The 16,321-nt window shown below is 46.6% G+C and overlaps 1 protein-coding gene and 1 long non-coding RNA gene across 3 annotated transcripts in view; one reads left to right on the forward strand and one right to left on the reverse strand.

Annotated features, from left to right (window-relative positions):
• The first annotated feature begins 3,223 nt into the window (after window positions 1–3,223).
• Window positions 3,224–8,648, forward strand: LOC116101703 (paraneoplastic antigen-like protein 8A). Of its 2 annotated transcripts, XR_004122898.1 has the most exons (4): window positions 3,224–3,751; window positions 3,988–5,303; window positions 5,872–6,134; window positions 8,166–8,648. XR_004122898.1 is itself a non-coding variant. In XM_031385482.1 (3 exons), exons 2-3 carry the CDS (start codon window positions 4,007–4,009, stop codon window positions 5,886–5,888), a joined length of 1,314 nt encoding a protein of 437 aa, XP_031241342.1. In that variant the 5' UTR covers window positions 3,224–3,751; window positions 3,988–4,006; the 3' UTR covers window positions 5,889–7,129. The 2 variants fall into 2 exon arrangements, 1 of the variants encoding a protein (XP_031241342.1); XM_031385482.1 differs by lacking the exon at window positions 8,166–8,648 and having other exon boundaries at window positions 5,872–7,129.
• Window positions 8,649–12,066: 3,418 nt separating this feature from the next.
• The window catches only part of LOC116101715, a 6,323-nt gene continuing 2,068 nt past the window's right edge, over window positions 12,067–16,321 (reverse strand). Inside the window, exons 2-3 of the long non-coding RNA XR_004122902.1 lie at window positions 13,764–13,947; window positions 12,067–12,099 (exon numbers count right to left, since the gene is read on the reverse strand). This is a non-coding gene — a long non-coding RNA (uncharacterized LOC116101715). The remainder of the gene's footprint in view (window positions 12,100–13,763; window positions 13,948–16,321) is intronic.

The raw sequence follows: 16,321 nt of genomic DNA on the forward strand, positions 1-16,321 counted from the left end.
GTAATAGGAAGCAAACTGAGGCACCGCTAAACCTTCTCTGGAGTTGGAGTTTCTGAAAATTTGATGAGTTCTCAGCAGCAAAAACACAGTAGGGTAAAAGAGAAACCCTCCGTCTAGCAGATATGGCGACCGTGTTCGCCACCCCAGCTTTCAAAGTGCTGATGCAGGAGGACCTTGCATTCGAAGCCAGCTTGTTCTACACAGTTGGAGCTTGTCTCAAAGCCAAAAAAATGGAACTGGGCGTGCTGACTCATACCTGCATTAGCACCGGGGAGGTCGAGTCAGGAGTATTAGGAGCTCAAGACTGTCTTTGGCTAAGCAGCAAATAAGAAGCCAGCCTGGGCAAGAGAACAGCTCCTTTCCAAGCAAAAGCTAAACCCAAACCCAAACCCAAAGGTAAACAGAGAGGAAGAATATGGAAACATAACCCTAAATACAAAGCAGAGAAGGACGGGAATGTTGGAGTTGCAGAGATGCGTTGTCTTGGAAACTGCTCTGCAGTGTTGTCATAGAAACCACAGGGCCATGTGTTGTCATAGAAACCACTCCTATTAGGGATTCTTCAGAACTATTTTTAAATCCTCTGGCAATCAGTGTAACTCCTTAATGTGAGACTGGGCAGGCAACTGATTTCACTAAGCACGTGTGTATAGTATATAAACACACACGTAACACTTCTATATATATTCTTTTTCTACATGAAAAATATTTATTTTTTTATTATTGAGATAGTTTCCCAAAGCATAGGCTGTCCTCAAATTTGAAATGTATCCAAGGACAGCCTTGAACTTTTAAATCACTGCCAAGGGGATACAGGTGCGTACCACTTCACTGACTTTTAACTAATTAGTTCTTTTGAGACAGTCTTGTTATGTAACCATGATTGGCCTGGTACTTGATCTGCAGACCTGACAAGCCTTGAATTTTCTGGGATCCTCATGCTGAGAAAACAGGTGTGCACTACTATGTCTGGCTTTATAAACACATCTTAATTGATTTACATTCACAGTTTTCATCTTTATTTAATGTGTGTACTGGCTGGTTTTGTGTGTCAACCTGACACAGGCTGGAGTTATCACAGAGAAGGGGGTTTCAGTTGGGAAAGTGCCTCCATGAGATCCAGCTGTGGGGCATTTTCTCAATTGCCCCTTGTGGGTGGTGCCATCCCTGGGCTGGAGATCTTGAGTTCTATAAGAGAGCAGGCTGAGCAAGCCAGGGGAAGCAAGCCAGTAAGAAACATCTCTCCATGGCCTCTGCATCAGCTCCTGCTTCCTGACCTGCTCGAGTTCCAGCCCTGACTTCCTCTGGTGATCAACAGCCATGTGGAAGTAAGCCAAATAAACCCTTTCCTCCCCAACTTGCTTCTTGGTCATGATGTTTGTGCAGGAATAGAAACCCTGACTAAGACAATGTGCATAATTTTTTTTACCTGCAGGTATATATATGCACCCTGTGTATGCCTGGTAACTAAAGAGTGAGTCAAATATATTTTTTTAATAGATGTTCTCTCACCCCTTTTTTGGGGGGGGGTGTTAGCTGTTAGATTTATTTATTTTTTTAAGATTTATTTATTTATTATTATATGTAAGTACACCGCAGCTGTCTTCAGACCTCATTACAGATGGTTGTGAGCCACCATGTGGTTGCTGGGATTTGAACTCAGGACCTCCGGAAGAGCAGTCAGTGCTCTTATCCGCTGAGCCATCTCTCCAGCCGGTGAGTCAGATATTTTTGAGTTGGACTTACAGATGGTTGTAAATCACCATGCAGATGGACCCTGGGTCCTATTCCAGAGCAGCCAGTGAGCTATAATGATTGAGCTATAACTTCAGTCTGATAAACACCTTTTTTTTCCCCCTGAGAAAAAGGCATTGGCTGGCCTGGAACTCACAGAGATCCCCTGGCCTCTGCTTCCTACGTGCTGGGATTAAAGGTGTAAGCCATCACACCTGCTGTAAACACATTTTAATATTTTTCTCTTTATTTTATTTTTTTATTGGTTATTTTATTTATTTACATTTTGTAAGTTATCCCCCTTCCCGATTTCCTCTTTGCAAATCCCCCCTCCCTCTGCTTCTGTGAGGGTGTTCGCCCACCTACCCACCCACTCCTGCCTCACTGCCCTGGCATTCCCCTACACTGGGGCATTGAGCCTTCAGAGGACCATGATGCCACATCTCACTTCTTTCATGGGTGTTGGGGATTTGAACTCATGAACTCATGCTTTCATGGCAAGTATTTTATCCGCTGAGCCATCTTCCTAGCTCTCCAGTTTCATTTTTCATGACAGTCTTCCAAACATTCATAGTCCACTAGAGAAATCTCAGTTTCTGGGCCACAGAAGTTTCCTTTTTTTTTTTTTTGTAGTTATTTATGATATGGTTGGTTAAATTCAGACATAACCCTAGTCACAGGAAATTTCATCTAAGCTACCTCAACTTTACTGAACGTTGTAAGGTGAATTGTTTTCTTTCTTCCTTTCTTTCTTTTTAAAGATTTATTTTATGTGTATGAGTACACTGTAGCTGTACAGATGGCTATGAGCCATCATGTGTGTGTTTGCTGGGAATTGAACCTGCCAGCCCCACTTGTTCCGGCTAATTCACTGTAGCTGTCTTCAGACGCACCAGAAGAGGGTGTCAGATCTCATTACGGGTGGTTGTGAGCCACCATGTGGTTGCTGGGATTTGAACTCAGGACCTTCGGAAGAGCAGTCAGTGCTCTTACCCGCTGAGCCATCTTGCCAGCCCTGTTTTCTTTCTTACTTCTTTGTTTGCTTCTTATTTCTTCAGCAGTCCTAGGATTGACTCCAGGAGCTCAAAAGTGTTTGGCCATGGAAGTACCCAGAGGTTTAAATGTACTTGTTTGTTTTACGTGTGAGGGTATTTTGTCTACATGTATGTCTGTGCCCGCAGAAGCCAGGGGAGAACTGGATCCCCAGTGCTGTAATTATAGTTGTGAACTGCCATGTGGGTGTTGGGAACCAAACTCTGGAAGTCATCAGTGCTGACCGCTGAGTTATTTTCCAGCCCCGATTACTTTGTTTTCTATCACCACCACCACCACCACCACAAATTATAAAAGTTGCCAGATATGGGGGCACAAGCCTTTAATTCTAGCACTCAGGAAGTAGAGGCAGGTAGGTTTCTGTGTGTTCCAGGCCAACCTAGTCTACACCGAAAGTTCCAGGCTAAGCAGGGCTACATAGTAGGACCCTGCCTTGGGGTTGAGGGTGGGATATTTATGTGGTCCGTGGTGGAGAAATGGCTCTGGAGGGATGCAGAATGTGGACTTTTTGCCCAGTGGACACCTGAGCAGTCACAGCAGTCGCATCTTTTGTGCTGTCTTCCATATTAAGTTTGATTGCAGAGCCCACAGCGCGGCCAGGATGATGCTTAGCAACCAATGGATTGTTGCCATGGAGACCGCAGGAGATGCAGATCTGAGGACCTTGTGCAGGAAGCAAGTGCGCATGAGCGATCTTCAACGCCAGTTAGCCAGCTCAGTGTAGCTCAGAGGATCAAGGCTGTGTGTGTGACCCGTGCTGACTGGAGCTGGAGCTGGGCCTAGGCACAGAGTCCTGGCCTCTTTGGGGCCAGAGCCCGCGCCTGGGAAAGCAGCTGTGCTCCAGGCTCCTGTCCTTGGCCTGGGTGACTTGTCAGAAGCGGGGGAGGCCAGAATATCCCTGTGAACCTGTGGAGCGCCAGGCTCCAGGAACAGGCGAGGGCTGATTGCACCATATTCGGAACACGTGAGCACCAGGGGCCCAGGCTGGGAAAGAGGATCCTGGGGGTGGGGTGGGGCAGGAAGGGGAGGATGGTACGGACGAGGCGTTTTTGTAAAGCTAAAGCAGTGGAGGAGTCAGGGGAGACCTATATTCCTGTCCATCTTCCAGGGAATCCTACTTCACTGTCTTGTCACCTTGCAGGATTCATATTTGGGGAGCACCTTACCTCCACCTCCTCCCTCATAGACTCTCTCTTTCAGGCACAGGCAGAGCAGGAAGATGTCAGAGCCCGCGGCCATGAACCTGCTGGAGGATTGGTGCAGGGGCATGGGAATGGACATCCACAGGTCCCTGTTGGTCACTGGTATCCCTGAGCAGTGTAGCCACGCAGAAATTGAAGAGACCTTGAATGGGGTCCTTTTGCCACTGGGCACATACCGTGTGCTCAACAAAATTTTTTTGAGGCAAGAGAACGTGAAGGCTGCTCTAGTTGAGGTTAGTGAGGGTGTGAATCTGAGCACTATACCCCGGGAGTTCCCAGGGAGGGGCGGTGTCTGGAGAGTGGTCTGCAGGGGCCCCACTCAGGACGACGACTTTTTAAAAAATCTGAATGAATTCCTGGATACCGAAGGTCGCACTCGGGAGGATGTGGTGCGCCTCTTGCGGCTTAACCCCAACCCACCACTCCCGAATTCAAACCAGCCTCCACCGAACTGGGCAGAGGCCTTAGGGTTGCTCCTGGGTGTAGTAGTACAGGTCATTTTCTACATGGATGCTGCAATCCGTAATCGGGAGGAAGAAGTGAGGGCTGAGGAGGCTGCTGAGGCTGAGTTGATGGCGGCTTGGGCTTCCACAGCGAGGAGGAAAGTAAAGAAGGAACCCGGGCTGGGCGTAGAAGTGGGCTCAACTTTCAAGATGGAGGACCGAAAGTACTGGAAGAACACAGAGGACCATGGTGACCCTCCAAAACCTCTAGTTCGCAGGGCTGGAGGTAAAATTCGCTCCAGGAGAAGGAAGCAGAAAAAAAATCCCAAGCAGGAACCAATATGCTGGAGAAAACCCCAAGGCGGCAATTACAGCAGCAGTTACAGTAAGGCTAACTTGCAAGCCGGTGAAGCTGCAGCTGCCCCAAGCTCAGAGATCCCAGAGTCTGTCAAGAGCAACAAAAAACCCTTTGTGAAGCAGGAGGAGACAGTCTGGAAGAAGAAAAGGGTCTGGAGGGATCCCAGCGATCTTCCTCGGAGTGTGCTGCCCACGGCTGACAGCTCCGGGAATCTAGAGGATTCAGATCAAGATGGCGGACCCGAGAACCCCCCAAAGAAGAAAGCCATGATCTGGGCCTCTAACAAGATCCCTGCCCTCACGAGGAAGAAGAAGAAGATGATGGGCATGGGCGCTCTCTCTTATGTGCTGGTTGATTCTGAAGCCACCAAGAACAAAAGAGCGATTCTGAAGAAAGGGCCTGGTTCTAGAAGGGTTGTGTCGATTCCTCGGGGAACCCAACCTGATGATGTACCTGCTTCAACATCCAGGGCTCAGAAGACCAAGCTGGGAGGCTTCCCTCGTGTCTCCAAAGGTGAGTGCATATAGAGATGATCTGGTTAGTTAAAGTGGAGGCGCAGAGGGGTCCACAAGTATGGTAGGTCAACAGGGTAACCAGGAGGACCTCAGGGTATTGGGGGACGTAAAACAAAACAAAACAAAAAAAACCAAACCAAACCAAAACAAAACAAAACAGCACCCTCCTAGGTGAGGATTAGTGAGTAAGAACCTAGGCCTCCCTCCTAGAGCCCTTGCTAGGCATCATTGGGGTCAAGGCTGACCCATGACCATCTGACCCATTTCCCTCCATGATAATGTAGTGGTCGTTTCAGCAATAGGACATTGCTTGTAATCCCAGCACTTGGGAAGCAGAGAGTTGAGAGTTTAAGGCCAGCTGGGCTACATAAAAATTTACAATTTGAAATTCTGTAGTCTATTAGGGTGTAGGGCCCTAAGGCTAATAATGTTTCTAGGGCCTGGCTGGGTGGGGGTCGGGGTGGGGGTGGGCGTGGCCTCGGTCCTCGACTCATGAGATTCCCAGGCAGTAAATATCTAATTATGGTTCTCCCTGTTTCCCTTGGTGTATTCTGATCTATCCATAGATTCCAGGAAGCTATGATTTGGGGAACCCTGTACCCAAGGAGGTTGGAAGAGCGTCAAAGAAGAAGGATCAACTTGGAAGCAAACTTTTTCTTTGTGGTTGAATGAAACCTGACTGTGAACCATTGGGGGGCCCAGTGTGCGTGTGTGGGTCTGACCCACACAGGCAATGGATGTAAGGTGGGGGATCCTGTCTGCGGGAAACTCTGTCATTTCCAGAGTTGGAGCCACTTTTCATCTCTGCACACCCTCAAAGGTGGACCAGGTAATAAGTAGCTTTGGAAAATTCTAGAAAGTTCTTTCCCTTTGCCCACAAGGGGGCTCACGGTATTGCGCACCCACATTCAGCCTTTGTTCTCCTCTACCCCTGCTTTTTCTTCTGGAGGCACAGCCTGCCTGCCTGCTCAGCCTGCCGTCCAGAAGGGAAGGTAGACATTTTGTCCCTTGCACTGTACACATTTGGTAAGTTGGACCTTGCTCTTTGAAGCGTGCTGTGTGGATTTTTCGATGTTTACCCTCCAGCAGCCTAAATGGAAATTGAGGTCCCTAGAGTCAGTTCTGGAAAAAAACAAATATCTGCCTGCCCTTGAATCTTTCAGTTTTCATTGTCTTTAAAGAATACTAGGGGCAGGGAAGATGGTTCAGTGCACGGTAGGGCTTGCAGTACAAGCATAAGGACTCATGTAAAAGTCTGACTGTGCCTGCACAGCACCTGACACCAGCATCAGGGGGTGCAGACAAGTAGGCTCCAAGAGCTTGGGGGCCAGCCAGCCTGTCTGAAATAGTGAGCTTCTGGGCTGGGGAATCCCCTAGTGAGGGGCTAGGGAAGGGTTTTGCCACCAGGCTAGGGGCCTGGCTCGGTGGTAGGGCCCCTGTCTTGAATTCCCCAATAAGGGGCTGGAGGCCTGGTACAGTGGTAGAGCCCATGCCTAGAATCCTGCAGCGAGGGGGCTGGGGGCGTGGCTCAGCACTACAGCTCCTTCCCAGAATCCTCTAGTAAGGGGCTGGAGATGTGGCTTAGTGGTAGAGCCCTTGCCTAGCAAATGCAAGGACCTGGGTTCCATCTCCAGAATCAATAAGAAACAAAATGGAATAAAAATGGCACTTTAGTTCCCAAATGCGGCGATACCCTCTCTAGAAGCCTGGGGGGGGGGGGGAGATGAGAGGTTGATAGAGAGAATTCAATTTTCACCTCTAATTCCGTTGACCTCTACAAGAACCTCTCTGTCTTTGAGTCTTAAATCACCTGCTCACATTATAGCCAGAAGAAGAAAATCTGTCTCAGGCCGGGTGGTGGTGGTGCACGCCTTTAATCCCAGCACTTGGGAGGCAGAGGCAGGTGGATTTCTGAGTTTGAGGCCAGCCTGGTCTACAGAGTGAGTTCCAGGACAGCCAGGGCTACACGGAGAAACCCTGTCTTGAAAAAACAAACAAACAAACAAAAAAGAAAATCTGTCTCTTTTTAAAAGTTTCTTTAAAATGAGCTGACTTCTGCCCTCTGAATTTAGTGCCATTGCATCTGACCATGCTGGCCTGTCTCATTCTATGTGCCTGTAAAAACGAGAGGATGGCCTCCCCATCTGTGGTTTCTAAGCTACAGCCTGAGGACTCTTTTTTCATGTTTAAAAGCATGAAAGAGAGGCTTCAGCTATGGCTGAGCGAGGGAAGGGTTTTGCCACCAAGCCTGAGTCCCTGGGTTCGATCCCCAGAACCCACCTCATGGAAAGGAGGAGGTAACTCCTGAGAGTTTCACTCTGACCTCCCCATGTATTCCATGGCACAAGCATACCCTCATAAATAAATATAATCCAAAATTATGTGTGGAAGAAGCAAGGGTGTTGGTGTGTGGCTGTCATCCCAGCATGTGGAGCCTGAGGCAGGAGGATTTTTCTGAGTTCAAGGTCAGCCTGGGCTACAGAGTAAGATCCTGTCTCAAAAGAAATAAGTAAATAAAAACATTTTTTTTAAAGTGTAGAAAAACAACAACTCAACTGTGGAGTAATCCGAAATATTATTCCCTTGTGTGTCTAGGATCGCTGTAACTAGTCTTCAACCTGTGCTTTGCATACGACCGTATTGTTCTGTGTGCATGTGTGTGTATGTGGGGGCAGACGATTACTTTGGTTGTCACTCCTCGGCCACCCTCCACCTTTTTATGAGACGGGGGTCTCTCACTGGCTTGAAACTGGCTGGTAGGCTAGCCTGGGCTGGGAACTCTGCAGGGCTCTCCTGTCTCTGCCTGCCCAGCACCAGGGCTACAAGCCTGCGCTACCGTGTTCTTTTTCTTTTTGCACAGGTTCTGGGGATCAAACTCAAATCCTCATTCTTACAACATGCTTTCCTAACTGGACTGTTTCCCCCGCCCCCGACAACCCCCACTAAGTTTCTTGTAAATATGAACTTTGAGGAGAAAGGCCGGAAGGAGGTGGAACGGATTTGATCCCCTGCATGTCCTGTAACAATATCCTAAGTGAGTGTGCATCTGTGGGTCTCGATCTCCTCCTGTTCAACTGTGATTGACATCAGGGTCACTTGCTAATCTGGGCTAACCTGGTACACCGGGGATGTCTGGCCTGGATTTCCAGCCCTGGCGAGAGTTCATGACCACTCCCACTTTTAGTTTTCTTGATCTAAAATCTCTGTCGGTGAGTCAGTCAACCACCAGACACATTTTTGTGGTAAACCTTGAGACTCTATTACATCTTTGTTGAAGTAGCACATCGATACAACTATCAATGAATGTAAATGTGTGAGTGTAAAATAAAGCCGTGTAAATGAAGTCTGTGTGGTCTTGTCTCATTTATGGAGGATGTGGAGAGAACAGAGCCCAGAGGAAGATCTCTCTGCGGAGCTGTACCGTTGTGATTTTCCCAGCGTAGAAGAAGCCGTTTGCTCTTGGTTGTGGCCTGATATTCATGCCCCCAGTGACCTTACAGTTTCTACAACAGGTAATAAATGATGTTGAATAATATGAAGGTACTAGGGGTTTTGTTGTTGTTGTTGTTGTTAACTTATATTTTAGTATGAAGGATTGAACCTAGGGCCTCACACATACTAGGTAAGTACCTCACTGCTGAGCCACACCCCCAGCCCCTCACTTGGGGATTCTAGGCAGGGGCTCTACCACTGAGCCACACCCCCAGCCCCCTCACTGGGGGATTCTAGGCAGGGGCTCTACCACTGAGCCACACTCCCAGCCCCTCACTGGGGGATTCTAGGCAGGGGCTCTACCACTGAGCCACGCCCCCAGCCCCTCACTGGGGGATTCTAGGCAGGGGCTCTACCACTGAGCTATATAACCAGTCCTCTTTTTAAGTTTTATTTTCAAGCTAGATTTCAATGTGCTCAGTATAGCTCTGGCTGGCTTTGAACTTGTGGCCTTCCTGTTTCAGTCTTCTCCCAAGTAGATGGAATTGTAGTCTTGTACCATCAGACCTGGTTGATGCCAGTTTATTAGAAAAGTATCTGGAAAGTTTGGGTTTTTTTTGTTTTTGTTTTTGTTTTTTTAAATCTTACTGAAAGTGGCTCTGTGCCTGGTGTGTGTGGGCACACATGCCTACGCACTCTACAGTGGTCTGGGGACAGCTTTGTGGGACAGTTTTCTCTTTCCTCCTCTACATGGGTTTCAGGGATCTGAAGCAGGTTGCCTGGCTTTCCAGGCAAGCATCTCTCACCTGCTGAGCCATTTTACCTGCCCTAAGGAGGAGAGGTGTGTGAGTGTATGTGTGTGTGTGTAGAAACAGAGTCTCACTATGTAGACCAGGCTATCACAGAAATCTGATATAAGAATAAACAAATTCAATTTTCTCCTAAAAAAAAAAAACAAAAAACAAAAAAAATCAAACAGGAACTCAAACACTTTGAGATGAAGATACATAAAGTTGGTAATCCCCTGCCTCGGGCTGTGTCTCCCACAGCTTGACCCTAGCAGCCCATCCTCCATAGCCTGCCTCCTTCAGTTTCTAGAATGGGAATCTTGATGACAAGGCAGGAACGGCTCCGTTTCTGTTGGCTGCTCTGCCTGGGTTTCACCGTGCCAATTCTGAGTGAACCTGAATGAACATTTCATCCATAATCTGACTTAGAGAAGACTTGGGTTTATTCACTTGGGGCTTGTTCCCCCTTGTTTGTGCGAAAGGATGTGAGCAGCTGTTAGCATTAACAATCCAAAGCTGGAGCCTGGAAGTGATGCAACGCACCTTTAATCCCAGCACTTGGGAGGCAGAGGCAGGAGGATCTCTGAGTTCCAGGACAGCCAGGGATACACAGAGAAACCCTGTCTCAAAATACCAAATCAAAACAAAAAAATCAATACAGACAAACAAACAAACAAAAACCAAAAACACTTCAAAGCTGAATTGAAAGTCTCCGTAGGTAAAAGCACTTGCAGCCAGGTCTGAGGATATGAGTTTGATCCCTGGACCCACAGGGTAGAAGGGGAGAGCCGAGCCTCACAAGTTGTAGACCTCTATGTGGGAGTGTGTACTAGTTTGTGCACACACATAAATAATAAACACCTGAAGCTGAAGCAACATTCTCTTACTCTTCTTCTGAGCCCCTAGGCTCTGTTTAATGTGTGAACTTGTTATGGTCACAGGATAAAATTAACATTCTTACACTCAAAGTAGCCAAGAGAATTGTGAACCAGACAAAGAAAGGATAGGTCTTAAAAAAAAAAAAAAAAAGTGTTGATGGGGCTAGGAGATGGCTCAGTGGTTAAGAGCACTGACTGCTCTTCCAGAGGTCCTGAGTTCAGTTCCCAGCAACCACATGGTGGCTCACAACCATCTGTAATGGGATTCAGTGTCCTCTTCTGGTATGTCTGAAGAGAGTGACGGTGTACTCATATAAAATAAATAGATAAAACCCTCTTTTTTGGGGGGTGGTGGTTTGAGACAGGGTTTCTCTGTGTACCCCTGGCTGTTCTGAAACTCACTCTTAGACCAGGCTGGCCTTGAACTCAGAAATCTGCCTGCCTCTGCCTCCCAATTACTGGGATTAAAGGCGAGCACCACCACTGCCTGGCTTTAAATAAGACTTTTAAAAACTGTTGACAGACTTTTAAAAACTGAAATAAGAGCTCATGTAGCTCAGGCTAGCCTGGAACATGCTTTGTAGTCAAGGATAACTGTCCACTTCTGAGTGCTAGAATTAAAGCTGTACACATGGTATGCCACTCTGTGCGAGTGGAGGCCAGAGGACAACTGTGGGATTCAGTTATTTCCTTCTAGTACAAGGATTCTGGGGATTGAACTCAAGAGTTTCTGGCCTGGAGGCAAAATCTCTTGTGACAGTTTCCCCAGAGATAGAAATGTTCCTTGAGATTCAGGAAGGCAACAATTCAAGAGTTTCAGGAAGTCCCTGAAACTGACTAGACACACTAGGCCCTTCCCTCTCCAAAGTTGTCTAAGCAGTAAGGACTTCTTGAGAGACACTTTTTGACCTGTACCACTGCCTGGAGGAGATTCTCTCCAACCTGCTGAGCTGCCTTCAGGATATGCAGGGTGCTCCAGGTTTCCATCTTTGTGAGCTGTCACCCATGCTGGGTGGGCATTGGTGATGCCGCTGACTGAGTCAACTTCTGCTCTTTTTTTTTTTTTTAAGATTTTTATTTATTTATTTATGTGTATGAGTACACTGTAGCTGTACAGATGGCCTTGAGCCATCATGTGGCTGCTGGGAACTGAACTCAGGACGGCCCCACTCATTCCAGCCCCACTCATTCCAGCGTACTACACTGTAGCTGTTTTCAGGTGCACCAGAAGAGGGCGTCAGATCTCATTACGGGTGGATGTGAGCCACCATGTGGTTGCTAGGATCCGAACTCAGGACCTTTGGAAGAGCAGTCAGTGCTCTTACCCACTGAGCCATCTCGCCAGCCCCACACTTCTGCTCTTGTAAGTGACCTCTCACCCATATTTCCTGTAAGTAACCCCAAATAAAACCATTGGCTCACCAAGTTGGCTGTTGGACTTTGGTGGTATCCCTACTGTTGTGAAATCCATATCTGGGATGAGTAGAATTTGTTCACATTTTCCCTGGAGTACTGTCATACAACATAAGCCATTTCACCCACTGTCTGAGTTACTCTTCTATTGCCGTGATGAGACACCATGACCAAAGCAAGTTTTAGAAGAAAGCTTTTAGTTGGAGGCTTGCTTACAGTTTCAGAGGGTGAGTTCATCATCATCATGGTAGGGAGCTATGGCAGCACACAGGCAGGCATGGTGCTGGAGAAGGAGGAGGAGGAGAGGGAGGTAAGAGGGAAGGGGGAAATGAGAGGGAGAAGGAGAGCCTCATTGACAAGGGATTTTGAAACCTCAAGTCCCAACCCCCACCCCGTGACACACCTCCTCCCACAAGGCCAACCTCCTAATCTTTCCTAAATAATCCACTAACTGACCAAATATCCAAATATGAATCTATGGAAGCCATTCTCATTCAAATGGCTGTGTCCACTTAAGCACCACACTTTTTTTTTTTCATTTTAATCTTTTGTAACTCTTACGATGTTCAGCATGCAAAACTGTGTCTTTTAAGGTTAAACTAAAATATTAAGGCTTACATGTATATTATTTACATATATTTCATTTAATGCTTTGCTTGCATGTGTGTAGGTGGCTGAAGACGAGCCAGATCTCTGAGAATTGGAGTTCTGGATGGTTCTAAGCCATCATAAGGGCACTGGGAGCTGAACAAGTGCCTGTAACTGCCATTTCTCTAACCTCCTAATGCTGAACTTCAACCAATGTCACTCACATCAGTGAATGGCCCTGGTTAGAGGACACACACACATACACAGAGGAAACAGTATCATTATGTAATCCAGGCTAAACTTGGACTTGGGATCCTTCTGCCTCAGCCCCCTGAGGGCTGAGATCACCCACATACTTCTATTCATTTTCTTTTGTGTTTTCTGAGGTACTGGGATGGAATGCAGGACCTCATGCATACTAGGCAAATACTGTTGTTGAACTGCTTCCCCAGCTCTTCATTCATGGATTCTGGCAGGTGCTGTCCCTCTGAGCTCTACAGCCTGGTCACTGAGTGGCCCAAGCTGGTCTCAAACTTGTGAGTCTCCTTCCTCAGCTTCCAGAGTGGATGGAATTTCATACCTGCACCACCAGGCCCAGCTTGAAATATTTTTAAAAAGTTTTTCAAGACAGAGTTTCTCTGTGTAACTCCGGCTGTCCTGGAACTCACTCTGTAGACCAAGCTTGCCTCAAACTCACAGAGATCCATCTGCCTCTGCCTCTGCCTCTCAAATGCTGGGATTAAAGGTGTGTGCCAGCACTGTTCAGCTGTCACTTGTCTTTTTAAAATGTCACCCCTGGGTGAGGGGGCAACTGGAGAGATGGCTCAATGGTTAAGAGCACTGACTGCTCTTCCAGAGGCTCTGAGTTCAATTCCCAGCAACCACATGGTGGCTCACAACCATCTGTAATGGGATCTGATGCCCTCTTCTGGTGTGTCTGAAGATAGCTACAGTGTATTCATATAAATAAAGTAAATAAATAAATCTTTAAAAAAAATCACCTGGGGCTGGAAAGATGGCTCAACAGTTAGAGAACTGGTTAATCTTCCTGAGGACCTGACGTAGGTCCCTGGCCGCCATGTTATGGCTTAAAACCATCTGTAACTCCAATTTCAAGGGCATCTGATGCCCTCTTCTGGCCTGAAGGCACCGAGTGCATGTGGTGCATGGACATACATGCAGAAAAAACACTCATATGCATGAATAAAAGTTAAAAAGATTCCTATATTAAAAACACACAAGGGGGTACAAGCTGCAATCAGGATGTAAAGTGAATAAATTAATTAAAACACACACACACACACACACACACACACACACACACACACACGAAAATGGAAAAGTCACAGGGCCACATACCTCTGTTATATGTGAGAGCCACACCTCCCTTTTGTGCCTTGAAGTCTGCTGCAGATCTCGCAAGAAGTCATTTCCTGTCAGCCGCTTCGCTGACATTCAATTAGGATAGGTTTGTCTTCAAAGGTCAGTCTTGAACACTCCAGAAGTGACGGGGCAGGCGCCCTGCAGATACTGTGGGAACGTTCTAGAACAATGGTAAATGTGTAACCAGTGTCAGCAATAATTGAGCATTTCGGGCTGGTGAGATGGCTCAGCAGGTAAGAGCACTGACTGCTCTTCCGAAGGTCCCAAGTTCGGATCCCAGCAACCACATGGTGGCTCAGAACCTTCCGTAATAAGATCTGACGCCCTCTTCTGGGGCGTCTGAAGACAGCTACAGTGAATTACGCTGGAGCGAGCAGGGCGGAGCTCAATTCCCAGCAGCCACAGGATGGCTCACTGCAATCTGTACAGCCAGCTACAGTGTACTCATACACATAAAATAAATAAATAAATCTTAAAAAAAAATAATTGAGCATTTCCATGTTCCCGGAGAGTTTGAGTTCGGGATGTTTCTCTTCTGTTTTTGGTCTTCCTTGAGAAGCGTGCGTATTTACGGAATGTTTCAGATTAAGTCTGAAGCAAAACATCTCCTACTGTTACTTTTTCAAGACTCTGTGTGGACTTAAACGGAAGCTTCTTCTGCTCAACGGGGGAAAAACAGAGGGGAGAAATCTGAAATGACCGGAAAGGAAAGAGGCACGGGAGGGGTCATGAGGTCCACCCTTAGCTGAGGAGATATCGGCCATTGACGGTTGCAGGGGGAGAGGGCTCATTTTCTTGACTGGTGCAGCCACTGGTAAATATTTAAAGGGATTATGAACCGATGCTGCATTAATTAGTCTCATTAACAGAAAAAAAAAAAAGGATAGATTTAGATGGAGGCTCAAGGACAATTTATCAGAGTATAAAAGAAAAACACATTGGCAGGCAAGCTGGAAGTCTTATCCTGCCCTGAGCAGGACAATGGAGGTATCGCCAGCACGGGGCTAGTCACACACATAGTGGCTTACAGCCTCCGGGCAGGGAGGGGAGCCTCAGAAAAAGAAGAAGGAAGCCCAAAGTACCACAAAGCCACAAAGAGAGTTGGTTTCTTTGTTTACTTAGAGGCAGGGTCTCAGTATGTTGACCAGGCTTAAAATACGAAGTGAACAATAGCAAAAGAGCAAAAAAAAAAAAAAAAAAAAAAAAAAAAAAAAAAAAAATTACAGCTCAAGGCCCATCAACATACAGTTTTTTGTTGTTTTTTGTTTTTTGTTTTTTTGAGACAGGGTTTCTCTGTGTAGCCCTGGCTGTCCTGGAACTCACTCTGTAGACCAGGCTGGCCTCGAATTCAGAAATCTACCTGCCTCTGCTTTCCAAGTGCTGGGAGTAAAGGTGTGCGCCACCACCACCCGGTGAACCTCTCATTATAAGGGATAGAACCCCCTAGACTGGAGAGATGGCCCAGCCATTAAGAGCACTGGCTGCTTTTCTAGAGAACTTAGGTTCAATTCCAGCATCCATGGTTGCGACTACAATTTTACACTTCTTCCGGCAAAATATCCATACACATAAAATAAAGTAATTAAAATAAATTAAAACAACAACAACAATAAAAGCTAGCCTGCTGGGCATAGTGGTACACACCTTTAATCCCAGCACCTAGGAGACAGAGGAAGAAGGATCTCTGTGAGTTCCAGCTCAGCCTGGTCTACTGGTAAATGCCTCTACCTCCTCTTAAACCATCTGATCAACCCCAAACATTATACAAAAAAAAAAAAAGTTAAGGCCTTTCTGCTGGGGCCATTCACACATGTAGGTAATATTAACGTTCACATCAGATGACATGATACTTCATGTTAAATGCCTTCTCATAAGGTTAGAGATCACAACAAATAAAAGTTAAAAAGTAATACCAGGCAAGATGGTTCAGTGGGTAAAGGTGCTTGCTACCAGCCTTGTGGAAAGAGAGAACTGACTCCTGAAAGTTGTCCTCTGACCTCTGAATGAGTGCTTGACAACCCTTTACACATATGCACACACAAATAAGTGAATGGATACATAAATAAATGTAATTTAAAAAAGTTAAAAGATACGGAACCACATTTATCAATGCGGCTAAGCTAGCCAGATTTCTCTGTAGTTCTGAGACATGTTTTCCAACACGTTTGAGAAAATGTTTGCTCTCCTTATAAAGTGTCCTTATTTTGGAAGATGTATCCTTGCCTGTGGGGCTGGTAACTTTGAAACGTTCATCCACCGTGGGCAGTCAACAACGGAAAACCCCTCTGGACTATTTTTCCAAAGCACATGCCTTGACACGCTTCATTCCTGTGACAGAGTCAACCTCTAACCCGGTGGCTATGGAAAAGCTTTGGTTTCTGTATAATAGTTTCATAAAAAGTGAGTGAACGAGTAGTAGAGTGGGGTCACATGACCGTGGTGGCACCCGCTGGAGGCCATCTGTGACTTTCCCATCCAGGCTGAGCCTCCTGTGTGAATAGTTGCTGTAACGTTGGGCTTTTTTTTTTTTTTTT

The sequence above is a fragment of the Mastomys coucha genome, unplaced genomic scaffold, assembly GCF_008632895.1.
Source record: "Mastomys coucha isolate ucsf_1 unplaced genomic scaffold, UCSF_Mcou_1 pScaffold21, whole genome shotgun sequence".
NCBI classification, from domain to species: domain Eukaryota; kingdom Metazoa; phylum Chordata; class Mammalia; order Rodentia; family Muridae; genus Mastomys; species Mastomys coucha.

Bases quoted from the DNA above. Each gene is read 5' to 3' on its own strand.
- LOC116101703 (XM_031385482.1), top strand. From the start codon at position 4,007: ATGTCAGAGCCCGCGGCCATGAACCTGCTGGAGGATTGGTGCAGGGGC.